Source organism: Halichoeres trimaculatus, unplaced genomic scaffold, assembly GCF_033239565.1.
Source record: "Halichoeres trimaculatus isolate MK-OKI-2021-1 unplaced genomic scaffold, fHalTri1.1 fHalTri1_scaffold_5, whole genome shotgun sequence".
In the NCBI taxonomy this organism is placed as follows: Eukaryota; Metazoa; Chordata; class Actinopteri; order Labriformes; family Labridae; genus Halichoeres; species Halichoeres trimaculatus.
The window spans coordinates 32,494,191-32,510,427 of NW_027437183.1; the positions used below are offsets into that span (position 1 = coordinate 32,494,191).

At 42.0% G+C, this 16,237-nt stretch overlaps 1 protein-coding gene across 1 annotated transcript in view; it reads left to right on the top strand.

Moving 5' to 3' along the window:
* LOC141789978 (breakpoint cluster region protein-like) overlaps window positions 1–16,237 on the top strand; it is a 47,408-nt gene that overhangs the window by 19,432 nt on the left and 11,739 nt on the right. Inside the window, exons 2-8 of the mRNA XM_074669593.1 lie at window positions 4,053–4,234; window positions 7,821–7,925; window positions 9,635–9,820; window positions 10,724–10,831; window positions 11,058–11,118; window positions 11,224–11,276; window positions 11,358–11,498. Coding sequence (XP_074525694.1) covers window positions 4,053–4,234; window positions 7,821–7,925; window positions 9,635–9,820; window positions 10,724–10,831; window positions 11,058–11,118; window positions 11,224–11,276; window positions 11,358–11,498 — 836 coding nt within the window. The remainder of the gene's footprint in view (window positions 1–4,052; window positions 4,235–7,820; window positions 7,926–9,634; window positions 9,821–10,723; window positions 10,832–11,057; window positions 11,119–11,223; window positions 11,277–11,357; window positions 11,499–16,237) is intronic.

Here is a 16,237-nt window from a genome sequence, read left to right on the forward strand (position 1 = left end):
ATTCAGAGTCAGTCAGAGAAGTGTCTTTCTTATTAATTTTGATGCTGAAATCTTTTCAAACTTATCCCAATATCTGTTAGTGCCTGGTACAGACACTAATAGGTTTGATGTAAGTTTAAGAAGGTAGAAAGAGTTGATACAAGATTTTTAGACTACAGCTTAGAGTTTGTTGTCAGTTAACTTTGCTGCTGTATCAGATCACATTTTGTTTTTGTCTAATTTCATTTTAAAGGTAGGGCCTACAGGTATTTTCATTACTTGTTAGTAAACACAACATTCAGACTGGGCTCCTCCTCCTTGGCTCAGTGCCAGCAGCAGCGCACACCCACAGCCCCGGTCCACGATAACATTAACTCACTCACTAACCCAGTAACCACATGTAGCATCGCATTTCTACGTGGGAGAGACGTGCATCAGACTTGGCGTGTTAGCACAAGCTAATCACGGGTATATGACACATATTTTGTTAGTAGAAACTCACGTTGCTCTCCAAGTTCCCGAAAGCAAGTAAAAGTCAAGCAAAGCTTCATTTCAGTTTGGTTGCGTCTTCCTTCCTCTGTGCTACGTCCTATATTGTAGCTGTTCTGATTAGCTTCTTTACTCGCTATATCAGCACTGGGTGCTCTGTGATTGGCTGATGTAATCAGACTTACTGTCCACCCAGAAACATCCCAATACAACCAAAACATCAACTTTCAGGCAGAGGAAGGGGTTGAGGCAGACACAGATACTGACACACATGTATAGAGACTCATAAGAGATGATTGAGCAGGATTATTCCTGTAAAAGTTGACATTTTATTTTGGGGGGAAAATCCTGCAGACCCTAACTTTAAACAGAATTTTGTTAGTTTTTGGCTATTCAAAGAGTTAAATATTATGTCATTATATGTTTAACATGCTAATAGATAAAAAAAAAAACAGTAAAAGAATACATATGGTAAATTTTCAAATTAAAATTAATCATTCATTTCATTTTCAACAGATACATCTCTTAGTTTACCTCCTCCTGCCTTTTTGCTGATGTCACTCTGAGGCTTTTCTCCATATTCAAGGATATATTTCTAGACAGAGACCATTGTGATTGTCACAAAATCCTTCATTAAGGCTTTCATATAAGTGTCTCACCACAAACTGACTTGGATCAAATAATACCCCCAGTGGTGACGGGCCTCCATGAGTCCACCTCTCTGCGTGCTGAGAGCTGTTTAGTAGCACAGAGTTCAATAGAGTAGCCGGAGTGAACCCGGAAGGGTGACGCGTGAGGGGGCGAAAAATAGACACTTAAGGGGATCGTGACAGACTTACACGCACTTCTGCTCTTCAGTGTGTTAGCCCTCTCTTATTTGTTGACACTGTAGATAAATTAATTTGCTTGTAGTGTTGATATAAATGACAAATCACGGTGAAAGCGTGCCCTGTTGATTTTTCTGCTGACTTCATATTCCTAAAGTACGGTTTGACCATGATGGAGATTCATTTAGCAGAGTCTTTGTCAAAGTTGTTGTTAATCTGGTAATAACACAAAAAAATCTGGTAATAATAACACAGCAGATGTTATAACATGATCACATGTATGCAAGGGGTTAAGCGGTAAATAGAAAAAAAGAAATGTTCAAAGTAACCTGAGGCAGTAAATACATTTTTCATTTGGTTTAGATTTTACAAAATCACATCAAGCACCTGGAAACCATTTCTACCTGGATTGTTCTTTAGTTTCAGTGAAAGTCTGCATGTGGTGCAACTGGGTCTGTACTTCATGTGTTAAAGAACAGGAAAAGGTGACAGGACAAACCTGATTTATGAAGTTTTTCCTCTACACATCTTGTTCCCCCCGTTTGTCGGGGAAGACTTTACCCTAAGAAGAGACTTGTATGAATTCTAAGCTTGGGTTAACTTCACTTTGCTGAGAGGGGAGGTAGAGGCGCTGGTTGATGAGGAAAGGGTATCGAAGAGAAGTTTTGTTTTGGTCTAAAATTCTGCTTTAAAAATCACAAACTGTGCCTTTAAAGTTATTGAGGTGAACATGTTCATGTTGAAGTTACAAGGAATAGTCACATGTGTTATGGATTAGAATAAATAGGTATCTCATTGAAGGTGTGGAGTTGATAACCTGTTGTTGCGTGCTATTCGATCTCTGTATTTCCAGGGTAAGAGCTTGGTCCGTTCTGCCAACAGTCAAACTTGTTCATGGTTTATGGACAGTAGATCTTAGGTTCCCATCTCTGTTTTTTGCAGATGATTTGGTCCTGTTGGCCTCATCGAACACTGACCTCTTAGTCTGAGGCCATGGTTCTCAGCCAGAAAAGGGTGGACTGCCCACATCGGATTGGGGGGTCTTTACCTCAAGATATCTCTCCAAAAATCTCTGGGTCTTGTTCATGAGTGAGAGGAAAAAAGAGCTTGAGATCAACAGACGGATCAGGGCAACATTGGCAGTGATGCAGATGCTAAACTGGTTCGTTGTGGTGGAGAGAGATTTGAGGCATAAGGCAAGGCACTCAATTTACTGCTCAGTCTATGATCCAACCCTCACCTATGGCCACAAGCTGTAGGTAGTGACCAAAAGAACAAGATCATGGATCGTCCTCCCAGAGGTGCGGGTGGAAGTGTCCAGGGGCAGAGCTCATTGGTCTTTGCTTATAACATTTTTGCCCCTGCGACCCCAGCCTAGATAAGCGGTGAAAGATGGACAAATGGATGATATTCTGGATTTATTTTGTGTCCATCTTCTGAATTAATTTCCCTTTACATCTCCTGAGGGAAATATTTGGTATCTGACGGTTAAATCGTCTTTCATGTTTGAACGCTTGTTTATAGATTTATCCATGTGTAGTTTGCTCCTGTGCTGGAAGCACACACAGGGTTTATGAGAGATTTCCCCAAAATATTTCTGAGTGTTGTGCCTGCAGTCACGTGTTGTTTTTGGGTTTATCATGGACATGACACATGGTAATATGGAGGTAGTGATCAATATCTGAAGACGGGGTTATTTGTTAATAAACAACGCCAGCGCACGCAAGTTGGGTGCAGAAACACTTGGGAGTATAATGGTTTGTCAACTAACGTGGAGGAGCTAACCACCAAAGATAAACATTTTTTTACTAAATATCATCACTTACGGATGGTAAACGGCTCCCAGGTTTGTGAAATAGCAGTGAGTGAACAGAAGAGATCAGCAAGTGGACAGATATTAGGACAGACGTTTTTAGAGGAGAAATCCGGCGTGTACCCAGAGAGCAATTTAAACACACAACTGTCACTCGATGTATATGATGGCATTATCCATGGACACTTGCCAGACTGACAGACCAAGATGTAAACATGTGTCAATAAATCAGAAACCCCCCTGAACTAAAAAGAGCACACAGACTGCTGAGTCTGAGACCTGGTGCATGATAAAAGAACCAGAAAACAACGTCCAGAATTAATCATTTACCTGCAGACTACGCTGGTGTTTCAGTGTAAAGTGTGACCATGTTAACTGGTGACTCTCGGCCATTAATTACTGATACTGTCAGCCGTGAGTCACCAGTTAGCATGGTCGCTATTAACTCCAAAACACCAGTTGCTCTGTGACGGTGAAAACTTAATAGACGTTGCCTCTGTTGTACAGTATCGTTTCTAAAAACTGACCACAGAACAACCGTACATTTTTATGCTGATAACAGGTTGAATTTAGTGTTTAAAATATACTAACTTGTCTGAATAAATGGAGCTAAACGCTGCTTCTGCAGTAAAGATACGTGCGCATCTTTAGGATGACGTAGACTAATGGTCCCTCGATATACATATCATCCTGCCAATGATTGGTCAATACCCTCAAAGCAACCAACAAACTGTCAGATATTAGTAGACACAGTGGGTAAACTTTCAATTCAGCGTAGCAGTATGTGTGTGTGTGTGTGTGCCTCTTTCCTAGGCTTTAAATATATTTGTTCACAACAATCAATAAGATTGTGCTTTCTTTTGCTGCATGGTGACGAGGTTTATCTGTGTCATCAAAATGACTTGGCTCAAAAAGTGACAGTGATCCTTTTTCTTTTCTTACAGAGCCCCCGTACAACGAGACCTCGTCCTCTTATGGCTATGACCTGGAGCCCTCAGAGGAGCAGCAGCCTGCCTCTGACTCTCTATCCTTCACAGGATCTCCCTCCTCATCTCCAAGACTCCGCTCCAAGAGCCGGAGCAGCCGAGACACCCAGTCGTCTGGCTCCCTGGAGTCCACGCTCTCGGTAATGTTACTGGGTCAACGCCCGACAGCACAGCAGAGACGTTGACTCAGTTTTCAGTCCTGCTGCTAGCTCCTTTATCTTCTGCTGGCTGCTCTCCTGTTTTTTTCTGGGTTACTGTTTTATCTTTAACTGTCCTCACTCCACGCACCATCTGACACTTTCAGCAACTGTGGTCTCACAATTTGAAGTCAGAAGTAGATGTTACACTGGAGATGCCTCCAACAAATGCTGCTAAATCAATCAGAGTTGGTGCAACAACTTTTGTTTTGCCTGTTTTAGAAGCTGCAAGTGTTTGGTAAAATTCCAGCATCACGTTGCTCTCCCTGTTTTCCTGAGGCTGTCTCTTCTTGTTATTCCACTTTTGCAGAGGTTGTTTTGTTTGTGCAGAAAAGTACGCCTGAATCCATACGTCTGCAGGTTGACAAAAAAAGAAAAACCTTCCCCCCTCATGGTTTGTGGTATCAAACAAACTGCAAATATGACTGAACACCTGTAATCTCACACACCATGTCAAAGCCCCTAGTCTCTTCAGCAGTAATTTGATCATAAAGTTATGATAATAATCCTTCAGTAGTAAAATGATGTTCTGATCCTCATGGACAAGATCAAAACTCCCACAGGAGCTCAGATAATTAGAATTTCCCATGAAATTCAATCTAATATCTCACTTCCACAGAAACTTGAGAGACACAGATTGAGAAAATAAGGTCAACACTTACGTACTGATTGTAGCTCTCTAAACCGCCCTGATACAAGGCTTTGAAAACACTTAATCCTTCATTTCCCATGATGCAACATGAAAGCATATGTTGTTCAAACCTCTCTGTGACTGATAAATGCCTAGCACAGGCTTTTTATTGATTCCCACCACAATCAGATTTTAGCAGTCTCCTTTTTTCCAGGCTTTATTCAAAGGACAGGACAGTGGTCACAGTGGGAAACAGGGTGAGTGGAGAGTGAAATACTGGAAAGGAGCCACAGGTTGGATTCAAACCTGAGCCACCTGCTCAAGTGCTAACCTCATGGGTCACTGGACTTAACCACTAGCCCATTCTGGTGCTCCTGAGTTCAGTCTCATCACATAATTATTGAAAGCTGCTCCAATCATACACTGTTCAGTGCAGCCTAGGAAAGTGTTTATGTCTTTATTTAAGTAAAAATGGTCCCTTTGGACTCGGTATGAGCCAAATTCACCTGACAACTCAAGAAAATATCTTATCTTAAAGGGGCTGTGAGGACTGTCTGGAAAAGCTAGTTTTTTTCCTGGACAAAGACTCCATTTCCCATGAACACTTGTACCCACTGTCATGAGGATGGGATACCAAGGCATGAGTTTGTCCTGAAGCAAAAGAATAAGAGCAGATCTTCTTTTTCACACTACTTTTCCCAGGATGCAAAGCAACAATCACAGTCAAACTTTGTAAACTCAGTTTGTAGTTTAGAGTCGTGAAGGTGAGCAGACTACCTGTGTAGTGTTACTCACAGCCCGGTGCTCAGACATGTCTATAACGTTAGTGAATCCTGGTTATGTCCTACCAGTGCTCATCTACCAACTCTAACCTCACCAAGCAGAGCTAACGTAACCTCACTCTTGATTTATTGATAGACTCTCAAGTTTGAACAGACCACTGCAGAATAACTGCTGACTGTGGGTTGGAATGAACATTAGCACAAACAGCTTAGCCCATGTGTTAGCCTTTAGCTCGTGCTCTATCACTCTCCAGTTTAGCTTTCTTCAGCTCTGACATTTTTTTTTTTTTTGACAGTCCAGCTCCAGTGTCCACCGTCATTACAAAATTAATCACAGGATTCTTTTTCAGCAGAGAACACAGAGCTCTCTTCTCACTGCTAAACTTTGTTGGCTGGCATGTTGTTGTCAGATACTTTGATGTGCTGTGAGTCAGTCTGGTCCAACCCAATTGGGAAACTGTGAAATAAAATTTAGAAATTACCCTTTGTAATGCTGATAATCTCATTTTAAGTTGTGGATCAGGCATGTATCTAAAAGTGAAACTTTTTTCAAGATCACTTCAGAAAGGCCTCACAGTCCTTTTAAGATAAAAGACAGAAATGAAACCTGATTTGCTTAACATATATCCTAAAATAGAAGTTTTTACAAGCAATTCCTACTTCATTTTGGTCTTTAATTTTTTCTGGAAGGGACATTTTTCTGGACTTTTCAGGTGAAAATGGCTCATATTAACTCAATGAGCGGCAGCGGCCTGCCTGCAGTTTTTAACTTTGATTTGAATGCAGAGCTTTGCCGATGCTGTGAGGTGTTTCACATCTCAAAACTACAGTGTCAACATTGTGGTTTTTTCGACTGACACCTCGTTTGACTAAGTGGGTTGACCTATGATCTTTTCAGAGCCAGAAAATCCAGGAGAGTACACGTGTGGTCTTATTTAAGTTTCGATTTCATTTCATCATCCTTCCTTGTGCGCTACATGACAAAAAAACAATGACAATAAAGGAAATAAAATGTTTCATTTTAGCTGCTGTCTCCTAAAAGTACATAACAAATTTAATAAATCAAATTTAGGTGAGGACCAGATGTCCAGTTTCTGTGTTCTTACTTCAATAACTATACACTAGTTATAATTTGATTGCTGAGGTTAAAATTTCATGGTGTTAACTCTACAGAGAGACCACTGCCAAAGGATCTAATTAAATTTGGGTGTGGATTTCACAGGCATTTTTGATATTTAGGGGTATGGTTGTGGGGTTAAATCTCAGAGGATAGTGTTCTTTACTTGAAATTAGACAAACACTTTCTTTCATTTCAGTTTTTTGCAGTGTAAAAGATCTTTTTTATTTAAATTAGATTTTAATTGGCCTGGTCAGTGGTGTCTTGGACAAATATTTCTCACCATATTTGTAATACCATTGAAGTAAACCATAGAAACTCGGGAAGAAGTGTCCTGAAGTCTGGCATTTAATCAACTGCTGAGGCATCCAGGAGCTTACAATGAAACACGTGAGGGAGTGCCTTTGAGCACCACACAGGGCACCGCTGAAAAACCCCACACAAGCTCTTCAAACACCGCAGGCGAACAGATGTTGAAAAGAGCCCCGCTCCCCTCCCCCTCTGCTGGGTTCCTGTCCTATCTGTGGTATTCTCATCCTTTGATGTGCACACTTACAGAACTCGAACTTTGTTGTGTGGTTTGAAGGAGGGGGTGGCTCCACTATAAAAAGCGGCTTGCTAATATAACGGCAAAGCTTGATGTGAGTTTTACTGAGGTGATAGGCAGCGCCAGGATGACTGATGGCTTTGACCTGTTGGAATAATAACTCCTGGCGTAGAAACACATTATTCATCTCTAAGATGCTAGGAGGCTCCGCTGAAGGCCTCCTGGAATGTAAAACTCCTACAGAGTTTAATCACATCTGGGCAGTGTGTGATCCCACAACAACAATAACTGCAGCGGGCAGGGAGTTTGCAGAGGTGTGTGGGCGGCTTATTAAAGAGATTTTTGTTCAGGTTTCACGTCATCTTTTGATTTATTATCTTTCTGTGTTGAAAGTTATCTTGATTCCATGTTAACCTGACTCTGGTCTTTTGTCTCTGTTGTGTTGGTATCAGGTGGAGCTGGATCAGGAGAAGGGTCTGGAGATGAGGAAGTGGGTTCTGTCAGGGATCCTGGCCAGTGAGGAGACCTACCTCAGCCAACTGGAGGCTGTACTCATCGTATGTGAAACTCCCTTAACACACATTCAGACTTTTTCTCTCTTGGTCCTGGTTAGACTTTATCTTATAGCATATAGCTTATAGCATGGCTTCCTTGATGATGCCGTGCCTCAGACACAACTGAGTCAGTCAGAGTTATCATACATGTTGAATACTGGATTTTGATTGGTCAGTCACAACACACTCAGCTTCCTGTCATGTCCTGCTCAATCTTTCAAGGTTTCATGAAGGTTTAACATAAGGTGAGTGGTCCAAAAAAGTTCATATAGACCAACACCATACAACACAGTGAAAACATTCTTACTACTAGACCAGTTTCTTCTTCACTTTGGTCACTCTGCCTCAGGTAAAGCAAGAATTTCTTTTAGTGTGGTATGAGTGGGTTGTTTCTGTAGATTAAATCCAAACTGAATAAGCAGAACCCTGATATTCCTTTTCAAATAACAGTCTTGAAGAGGAGCTATCCTGACTTCCCATATTTTAAACATGGATATAAAGTGACAGTGCTGGATGTTCAGACAAAACGTGTGCAGAATTTCAAACCTCTACATATTCATTTGTTGTAGAAATCCCTGAATCTGCTTGTGAACTGAGCAAAAAACAGCACAACATCTTCATGAGACTTGCTGTAATGATGAGGTCATCACATGTGGATCTCCTAACTGTGTTTTTGGAGGGATGGCCCTTAAACACCAAGGTCTGCACATAGCTCCATCCTGACTGGGTGGTCAGAGGGATCCTAAAAGAGACAGAAGCTAAAATCAAGTGTTTCAGACAGAGGCTGAAATAATAGTTTCTAAAACACCAGTGAGATATAAAAAGGGATATTTTTGAGCTGTAAATCATGTTACAGGGGTACTACTATAGGGGTACCAGCTTAAAAAGGAACAGTACCCCTTCTTTATATACAGCCGGATCCTAGACCACATACATCAGAGTTTACTTGATGAAGCATCTTCAGCTTGGTAGGCCCTTGCTAACTTTTCTCTGCTGTCTTAGCCTCTTTTTTGGTTCTTCCTCTGTGTCCACTTACACCACATCTATCACATCTCTGGCAGTGCTTTAATATGATCAAAGTGAGTTATTGAAAGTGTGATCAGAGCTATATCCATATCAGTGGTGTGTTCTTCATAACAACCATCTGTTATCCTAGCTTTAGCTACCAGATGCTAATCATAGCTTTTGAATGAGCTACAGAAACTCATTTCTGCTGCTTTATCTGGTACACTGTGTGGATCTGGCTGTTACTGTCATCACTCGTTTCATTCAGGATTAAAAACAATTGTTATGAGGTTTTGACCAATCAGAATCAAGTATTAAACAAAGCCATGTGACCAGAGGAAAGAAGAGTAATGAAGAAATTTAAAACTACTCTTAGGTAAAATCTCTACAGCTAAGATTACTCATATAGAAAACTGGTTTATCTCAGGTTGTTGAATTTTGTTATACGTTAGTCCCTTGTTGATACATTTAATCAATAATCTTTTGTTTATCTTATCTACTTTATAATCTGCATGGTTGTTTAGGAAGCTCATCTAATTCATCCTTATTTTTTAATGATACTTTTTTTTAATAATCTGAATCTACACAGTTTTATTCTCCTCTTTGTCTCTATAAATATAGGTCTGAAGTAATTTTCCACGTCTTGTTTTTGGATTCATCTAAATATGTGACTGTTAAATACATATGATCTGTGATTGTTCATCCAGCCAATGAAGCCTCTGAGGGCTGCAGCCACGACTTCCCAGCCCATGCTGACCATCCATCAGATCGAAACCATCTTCTTCAAGGTGCCAGAGCTTCATGAGATCCACAAGGACTTCTACGACGCTCTGCTGCCCCGGGTCCAGGACTGGAGTCACCAGCAGTGTGTGGGGGACCTCTTCCAGAAACTGGTATGATGATTTTATTTCAGTCATGTTTGTGTTGTCGCTGCATGTTACACATGTAAGAAACCATAAAGAAACTTTTCTGACATTGTCTGTGAGCCAGAACAACATAAACTGTTGTTTCCTCCTTTTTTTTGCTCTCCTGGAATGAAACAGGAAATTGTCAGCCAGCAGAGTAAACAGGGAAGTCTGAGAGCAGTGAAACACAAAGCATCTGAAGGTCTAACACGAGTTCAAAGACGCAACAATTGTTTCATTTCACACACTTTGAACATGTGTTTACCTGAAGCATGAATTTATTAAATGTACAAAGAAGTGAAGCAAATCATGGCTGTCCTTTTCAGATAATTTACCTTCTGATGAGATGACTTGGAATGAGTAAGCACAGCATTTAACTGTTTGATAGTTTCTGATCAAACAGACCAACATCTGTGCAGTCAATAACTTTTTAAAACTGATTATAGCTCTCCTCGAATGGCATGTCTTCATCATGAAAGGTAGTAAAGATAGAGGAAACTTCAGGGAAGAAAAACTCTTTGAGTGTTGGTAATGTTCAGGAGTTCTTACAGTGCACATGTGAGCAGACTGCCTGGAGTCATATCCCGGCCCGATAAAAGCCTGGCTCCACCACATTACAGGCAGTAAAGGAGAACAAAACGCTCTATAGGAGGCTGCTGAATAAGAGCTACGTCAGTCTCTGCTGCTGGATGAAAGAGACCAAAACAACACAAACAGAATAAATGTGCATTAATAGAAGAAACATGAGGAAAGATTCAGTTTCTGTGAGGCTGCTGTGGCAGCTACAGCTCACAGTGGAAATGCAGAGTACCATCCATCTCTGCTAAAAGCTCCCCTCTGTCTCCTCTGTAAAGAAATGAATGTGATCTGCTCTCTCTGTGTGCCCTGTAGGCCAGCCAGCTCGGAGTGTACCGTGCATTTGTGGATAACTATAAAGTTGCTGTGGAGACGGCGGACAAGTGCTGCCAGGCGAACGCTCAGTTTGCACAGATATCTGAGGTATGTAACCGTGCTGCACGCTGCAGGACTGAGGCAGACATGTGTTTGGTGTTACACAGCTGCCAGGGCCCAGTGATGACACGGCGGTTTTCAGCTGAGATCACAGAGTGGAGAGCCACGCCGCCCTTCGCGCTGCTGATTGTTTTTAATTGCACTACGGGGAAGTTGCTTTGATTTAATGAGCGTCACATTTCCTCATCATTCTCTGCTTTTTCCGTCCTGCCAGAACCTGAAGGTCAGGAGCACAAAGGACTGCAAAGACCAGTCGGCTAAAAATTCTCTGGAAAGTGAGTACTGAGTGGAATGAATGGTCCGCCTCCACAGAAATCAATATTACTATAAGTAGCTGATCTGTGACTAGGCCTGTTGAGCTGACTCTTCCTCCCCCACAGCTCTTCTCTACAAACCTGTGGACAGAGTGACGCGCAGCACGCTGGTTCTGCATGTAAGTCAATCTGCCTAAAACAACAACCACCAACTTCTAGTCTGCATTAAATTAAATTTGTCATTGTTTCCTCTCTTCCAGGACCTCCTGAAACACACACCCTCCAGCCACCCGGACTATCCGCTGTTACAGGATGCTCTGCGCATCTCTCAGAACTTCCTGTCCAGCATAAATGAAGAGATCACCCCCCGAAGACAGTCCATGACAATAAAGAAGGGAGAGGTCAGTGAAGGAAACCACACTTACACCATCCAAAGGCCTCGGTGGTCACTAATGACTGAGCACAAACCAGTTACTGTGCTGGGGCTGCAAATAAAACAGTTTATTTTTGGTCAGAAAAAAAAAGTGGGATGGAAACTTTAGTGAGCCTGGGTTTGCTTTTTATTTGTTAAAAAATTGATTCAATAGTTGTACTTAATTGAATTTAGGCTGCAGGAATTGTCATTACTCGTTCAACACAGCATTCAAACTGGGCTCCGCCTCTTTGGCTCAGTGCCAGCACCAGCGCACACCCAAGGCCTCTGATTGTATCTACGCGAGCTTTACCCATCCAGAAGCCACCTGCAGCATTGCGTTTCTACATGGGAGAGGCTTGAGAGTTGTGCATCAGACTTGGCATGTTAGCACAAGCTAATCACTGGTATCTGACACATACCTGGTTAGCAGAAAGCTAACTTGCAGCGCTCTTTGTCTCGTGCTGCTCTCCAAGTTTCTGAAAGTGAGTGAAAGACGAGCCAAGCTTAACCCTCATTTAGGAAAAAAGCTCTTTCTGTTTGACGTTTGGGTTCACTTTGGTTGTGTCTTTCTTCCTCTGTGCTACGTCCGCTATCATAACTTCTCTGAACAGCATCTTCCACTCGCTAATTAACGTGCAAAGTCACTTGCTTATTGGGTGCCCTGTGATTGGCTTATGTCACCACGCTTACTCTCTGCCCAGAAACGTCTTCATACAACCAAAACATCATTCAGGCTGAGGAGGGGGTTGAGGCAGACACTGACACTGACACACATGTAAAGAAGCCCAGAAGTGATAATTGAGCAGGATTATTCCTGTAGAAGTTGACATTTAATTTTTTTTAAGAAAATCCTGCAGACCCCATCCCCTGACAAATTGCACTTAAATAAGATTAAGTGATTTCAATGATATTGACTTCTCTTTGTTCTGATATGGATGTATCAAGCTGCTGCCTCTGGTCTGAGATTATGAAGCCTTCGCTTAATGCTTAAACCTGCAGTTTTGTATCAGCCCATTTGAGGCTGTTTAGGCAGGTGGTCACCCTGTGGCTGTCTGCTAAGAAGCCAAAGGCTCACCTCTTTAACTCCTACCTGTATCTGGACTCAAGCAAAGCTGGTCACAGAGGCTACATCCTTATGTTTTACAGTCTATGGCAGGAGTGGCCAACCAGTCAGAGACCAAGAGCCACAAAAATTACTACAAAGAACCACATCACAAAGAACTAAAATGAAATCAATACATTTCCAGATTCATTTATCTCACACACAACTGAATACTGTTAAATAGAGATACACACACACAATCTCTCCCCCTCTGATACTGTCTTTTTTCATGGCACTTGAGATATGAAAATTTGACAGATCGGCTCTCCATTACATTCAATACAGAAAGATTCCTTCTCCCACTCTGCTGATAACATCCTTTGTTTGGCCTCATACTTTGTTTAGCTGGCCATTGTTTCCTGCCCTGTTCATTAAGCAATATCACAATCACACTGTTGTCCTTTCCCTCCAAACTCCACGCTGTCTCACCTGCCCATGCACACTCGTCTCCTCCCACTCGCTCCATTCACGCCTGTTACATCCCTTAAAGGGCTATATGCACTCATGACGATGAATTGATTTTTTATGAATGGATCGATTAGCCACATGTGGCTCGTGAGCTGCGAGTTGGCCGCCCATAGACTCTATGGGTTGCACAGGCACATGCCCTGACACCTCCAGGTTGACTTATTTTAGCTTTTCTTTATATTTTTTATTCGTCCAGCTTAGTAATGCCAAACAGTCTGTTGTAGAATGGTTTAGATTTTCAAATTCCTGCAGCTAGCAGCTTTGGAAACATGTCACATAGATAGACACATCCTTCCTTTCTCACAATGACCATTCTTTGATGCTACTGTGATGAAATTTCAGTTTAGCTCGATGACACGCTTAGATTTTTTAAATTAACTTGGAGTTCACTTGGCAACTGTGGCTCAGTGGTTCAGTTGTCTCATGATGAGAAGGTCGAAGTGTTTGTCAGCAGTGTGAGTGGATGATTGAAATTAGCTTAAACTGATGGTCCCCTACCAGAGCAGCCTCTGCTATCACTGTGTGAACATAGTGTGAATGGATGAAAGAGACTGACGGGGTCAAAGTGCTTTGAGTGGTCAGAGAGACTAGAGAGGCTTTATACGAGTACAGGTCCATTTACCAAGTCCAGTCCATCTACAGTTATGAGACTGTTAGATTAAAGTTGTCCTGGAAAGAATTTAACTCTTTAATTTCATGTATTTATGGTGAAAAGTGAGCAGAACGACCCTCAGTGAAGTGATCGCCTGACACACTGATGTTGTGTCCATAAAGCCAGCCGTACCACTGAGGCTAAAGGAGATTGAGTGACATTGAACGAGGAGATCAGCTGCTTAAGTTCTTGATTTATAAACCCTCAGAAAAGGACTACAGCTTTACAATCCCTCCTGAAGTATAACACAGTGTTCATATTTAAGAACAAATTCACTGATATGACAGCAGCTCGTGGTGTTCAGGATCATACCTGCCCCCGTAGATTGCGTCATTTCTTGGCTGCTTGCAGTAAAAGCTCGAAGCACAAGGTGTCTGGAAGTTGCCATAAAACAGGAGTGTGAGTCAGGTCGCTGCTGACTCATCTCAGCCTGTCTGCTTTAGCTGTGAGGGAAGTGGAGCGCAGAGGAAGCTCGTGACTGAGCAGAGCAAACACTGGAGGCGAGGGGTCTCTGTGCTACAAACCAGGAAAACCTGTCTGTGGGCTTTCCTTCACTCCCATCCGTCTCTGCCGCAGGCCTCAGCTACGCTTCCCAGAAACGATTTACAAGCACGTCTGAAGGGCCCAACTGCCTATCCAGCCCTTTCTCTCTTTCTGGGTGTATACTCACTTACTCTTTCTTCCTGACACTCTGCTCCCCCCACCACACATCTCAGGGCTGTGATTCAGATGACCTGACTGGGAACTTCCTCCGTGTTTTCTTGGAATTGGCCCCCATGGTGGGATGGGAAATCAAAGAAAGTTATTGGGAAGGTTATTCTGTGTGCTGGATGAAATCTAAAAAGGAGATTTGGAGACAGAAAGAAAACACAGCACAGGCGGATAAGAGTACTTCCTGTCGTTGTTGATGAACTTGTGTCTAAATTGCTCTCATTGTTGACAGTGGTTGCCTGTAATTGCTATGGGAGTTTAAACCAGTGCACTGGTTCAACTCCAGCTGGTGTACATGCCTCACTGCTCAACAGCTCATTACGCTACATTAAATAAAAGAGATCCTCTGTCAGGAGGGCGTGAGTGCTGTGCAGCCACAGCTCTTGTTTTTCCATTGGGTTATTGACTGTCCGTGGTCATGCTTCTATCACTTAACAATATACGGATATCACCCCGCTGCCTTGCCTTGAAACCAGGACAGTGCTGAACATGTTTGAGGGCCCGGCCAACATGTCAGCACTGAGCCGCGGTGTGCAGAACCCAGAGGAGGAAAAGCGTGCTGCAGTGATTTCCTTGTTTTCGCTGAGCTGTGGTTGATGTGGGATGGCGAAGCCTCACATGTGCAGAGTGGCTGTCAGCCTGTGTGCAGGGGTCAAAAGGCAGAGGTGGAGTTTAGATGCAGGCTGATGCAGGGAGAGCTCATGTTTGTTGCATGTGCCGCTAACCTCGAGCTGAAGGGATCAATGAGGATCAGAGGAAGCTCTGAAAATAGGATTTATGGTCTGTATCAACAGTGTAGCCCATGAAATCATTATTATAGTGCACAGCTGAACATCTAGTAAGCAAAAGTAATCACAGTTTTACCCTAACAGGAAATGAAGCGTGATAAAATGCAGAATCTGACTGTGTTACAAATACAAATGAAAGTCAAACTCTTGAAATCAACCACATAAGATTTCCTCTTAAGATTCCAGACCAACATTTTGTTTTTTAAGATCTCTGTACTACCCTCTCACATCTGTGAACAGATCCTCTTTTTCCCGGCACACTGTCTGCTGTGAGTTTGCTTCGTTCTGTCACATTTCCAGTTTGCTCACACTACACGCACTTGAGTCAAAACATTTTTAGATCCAGCACGACGTAAACTCTGGCTTACAGCTGTGCTGGCAATCATGTGAGTCCTGTCCCCTGTCAGGCTGCATGACGACAGAAACTCGTTAGTTTAGCTTTAAGACACATATGTAAAAAGAAAATGGTAACATGCCAATGTTTGACATGTTTTTACCCTGTTACCATTTTAGCTCCCAACATAAGGAATACTATATGACTGCAGAGTGCTTATTCACTGCAAAGCCTCAAATCAAAGACAGTGTTCATGTCTTGTTTTTAGTAAAAGTGGTCTTATGAGACCTAATATGAGCAACTTTCACTTGACAAGGACAGAAAAATGTCTTTGTTAAAGTATAAGAAAACAAAAAAGATGCCTGAGTTGAGAGTGAAATAATCAGCCAATAGGGTAAGAAAACTTTGTATGTGTAGTTTCCTGTATCATGACATTATGCTTATTTCAAGAAACTAAACTAGTTCATTTTTCTGACCTCATTTGCAGTTTTTTCCCCGCTTTAAGCAATTCAGGCCTCTTTTTTTTCTTTAATATATTGAAATAAGACATTTTTGTATTTGTCAAGTGATATCTGCTCATACAGGGTCCAATAGGAACATTTTTTTTACTAAGAATAAGACATGAACACTTGCTTAGATTTTGTTTTTTGCAGTGTTAAAGGTAATGCCA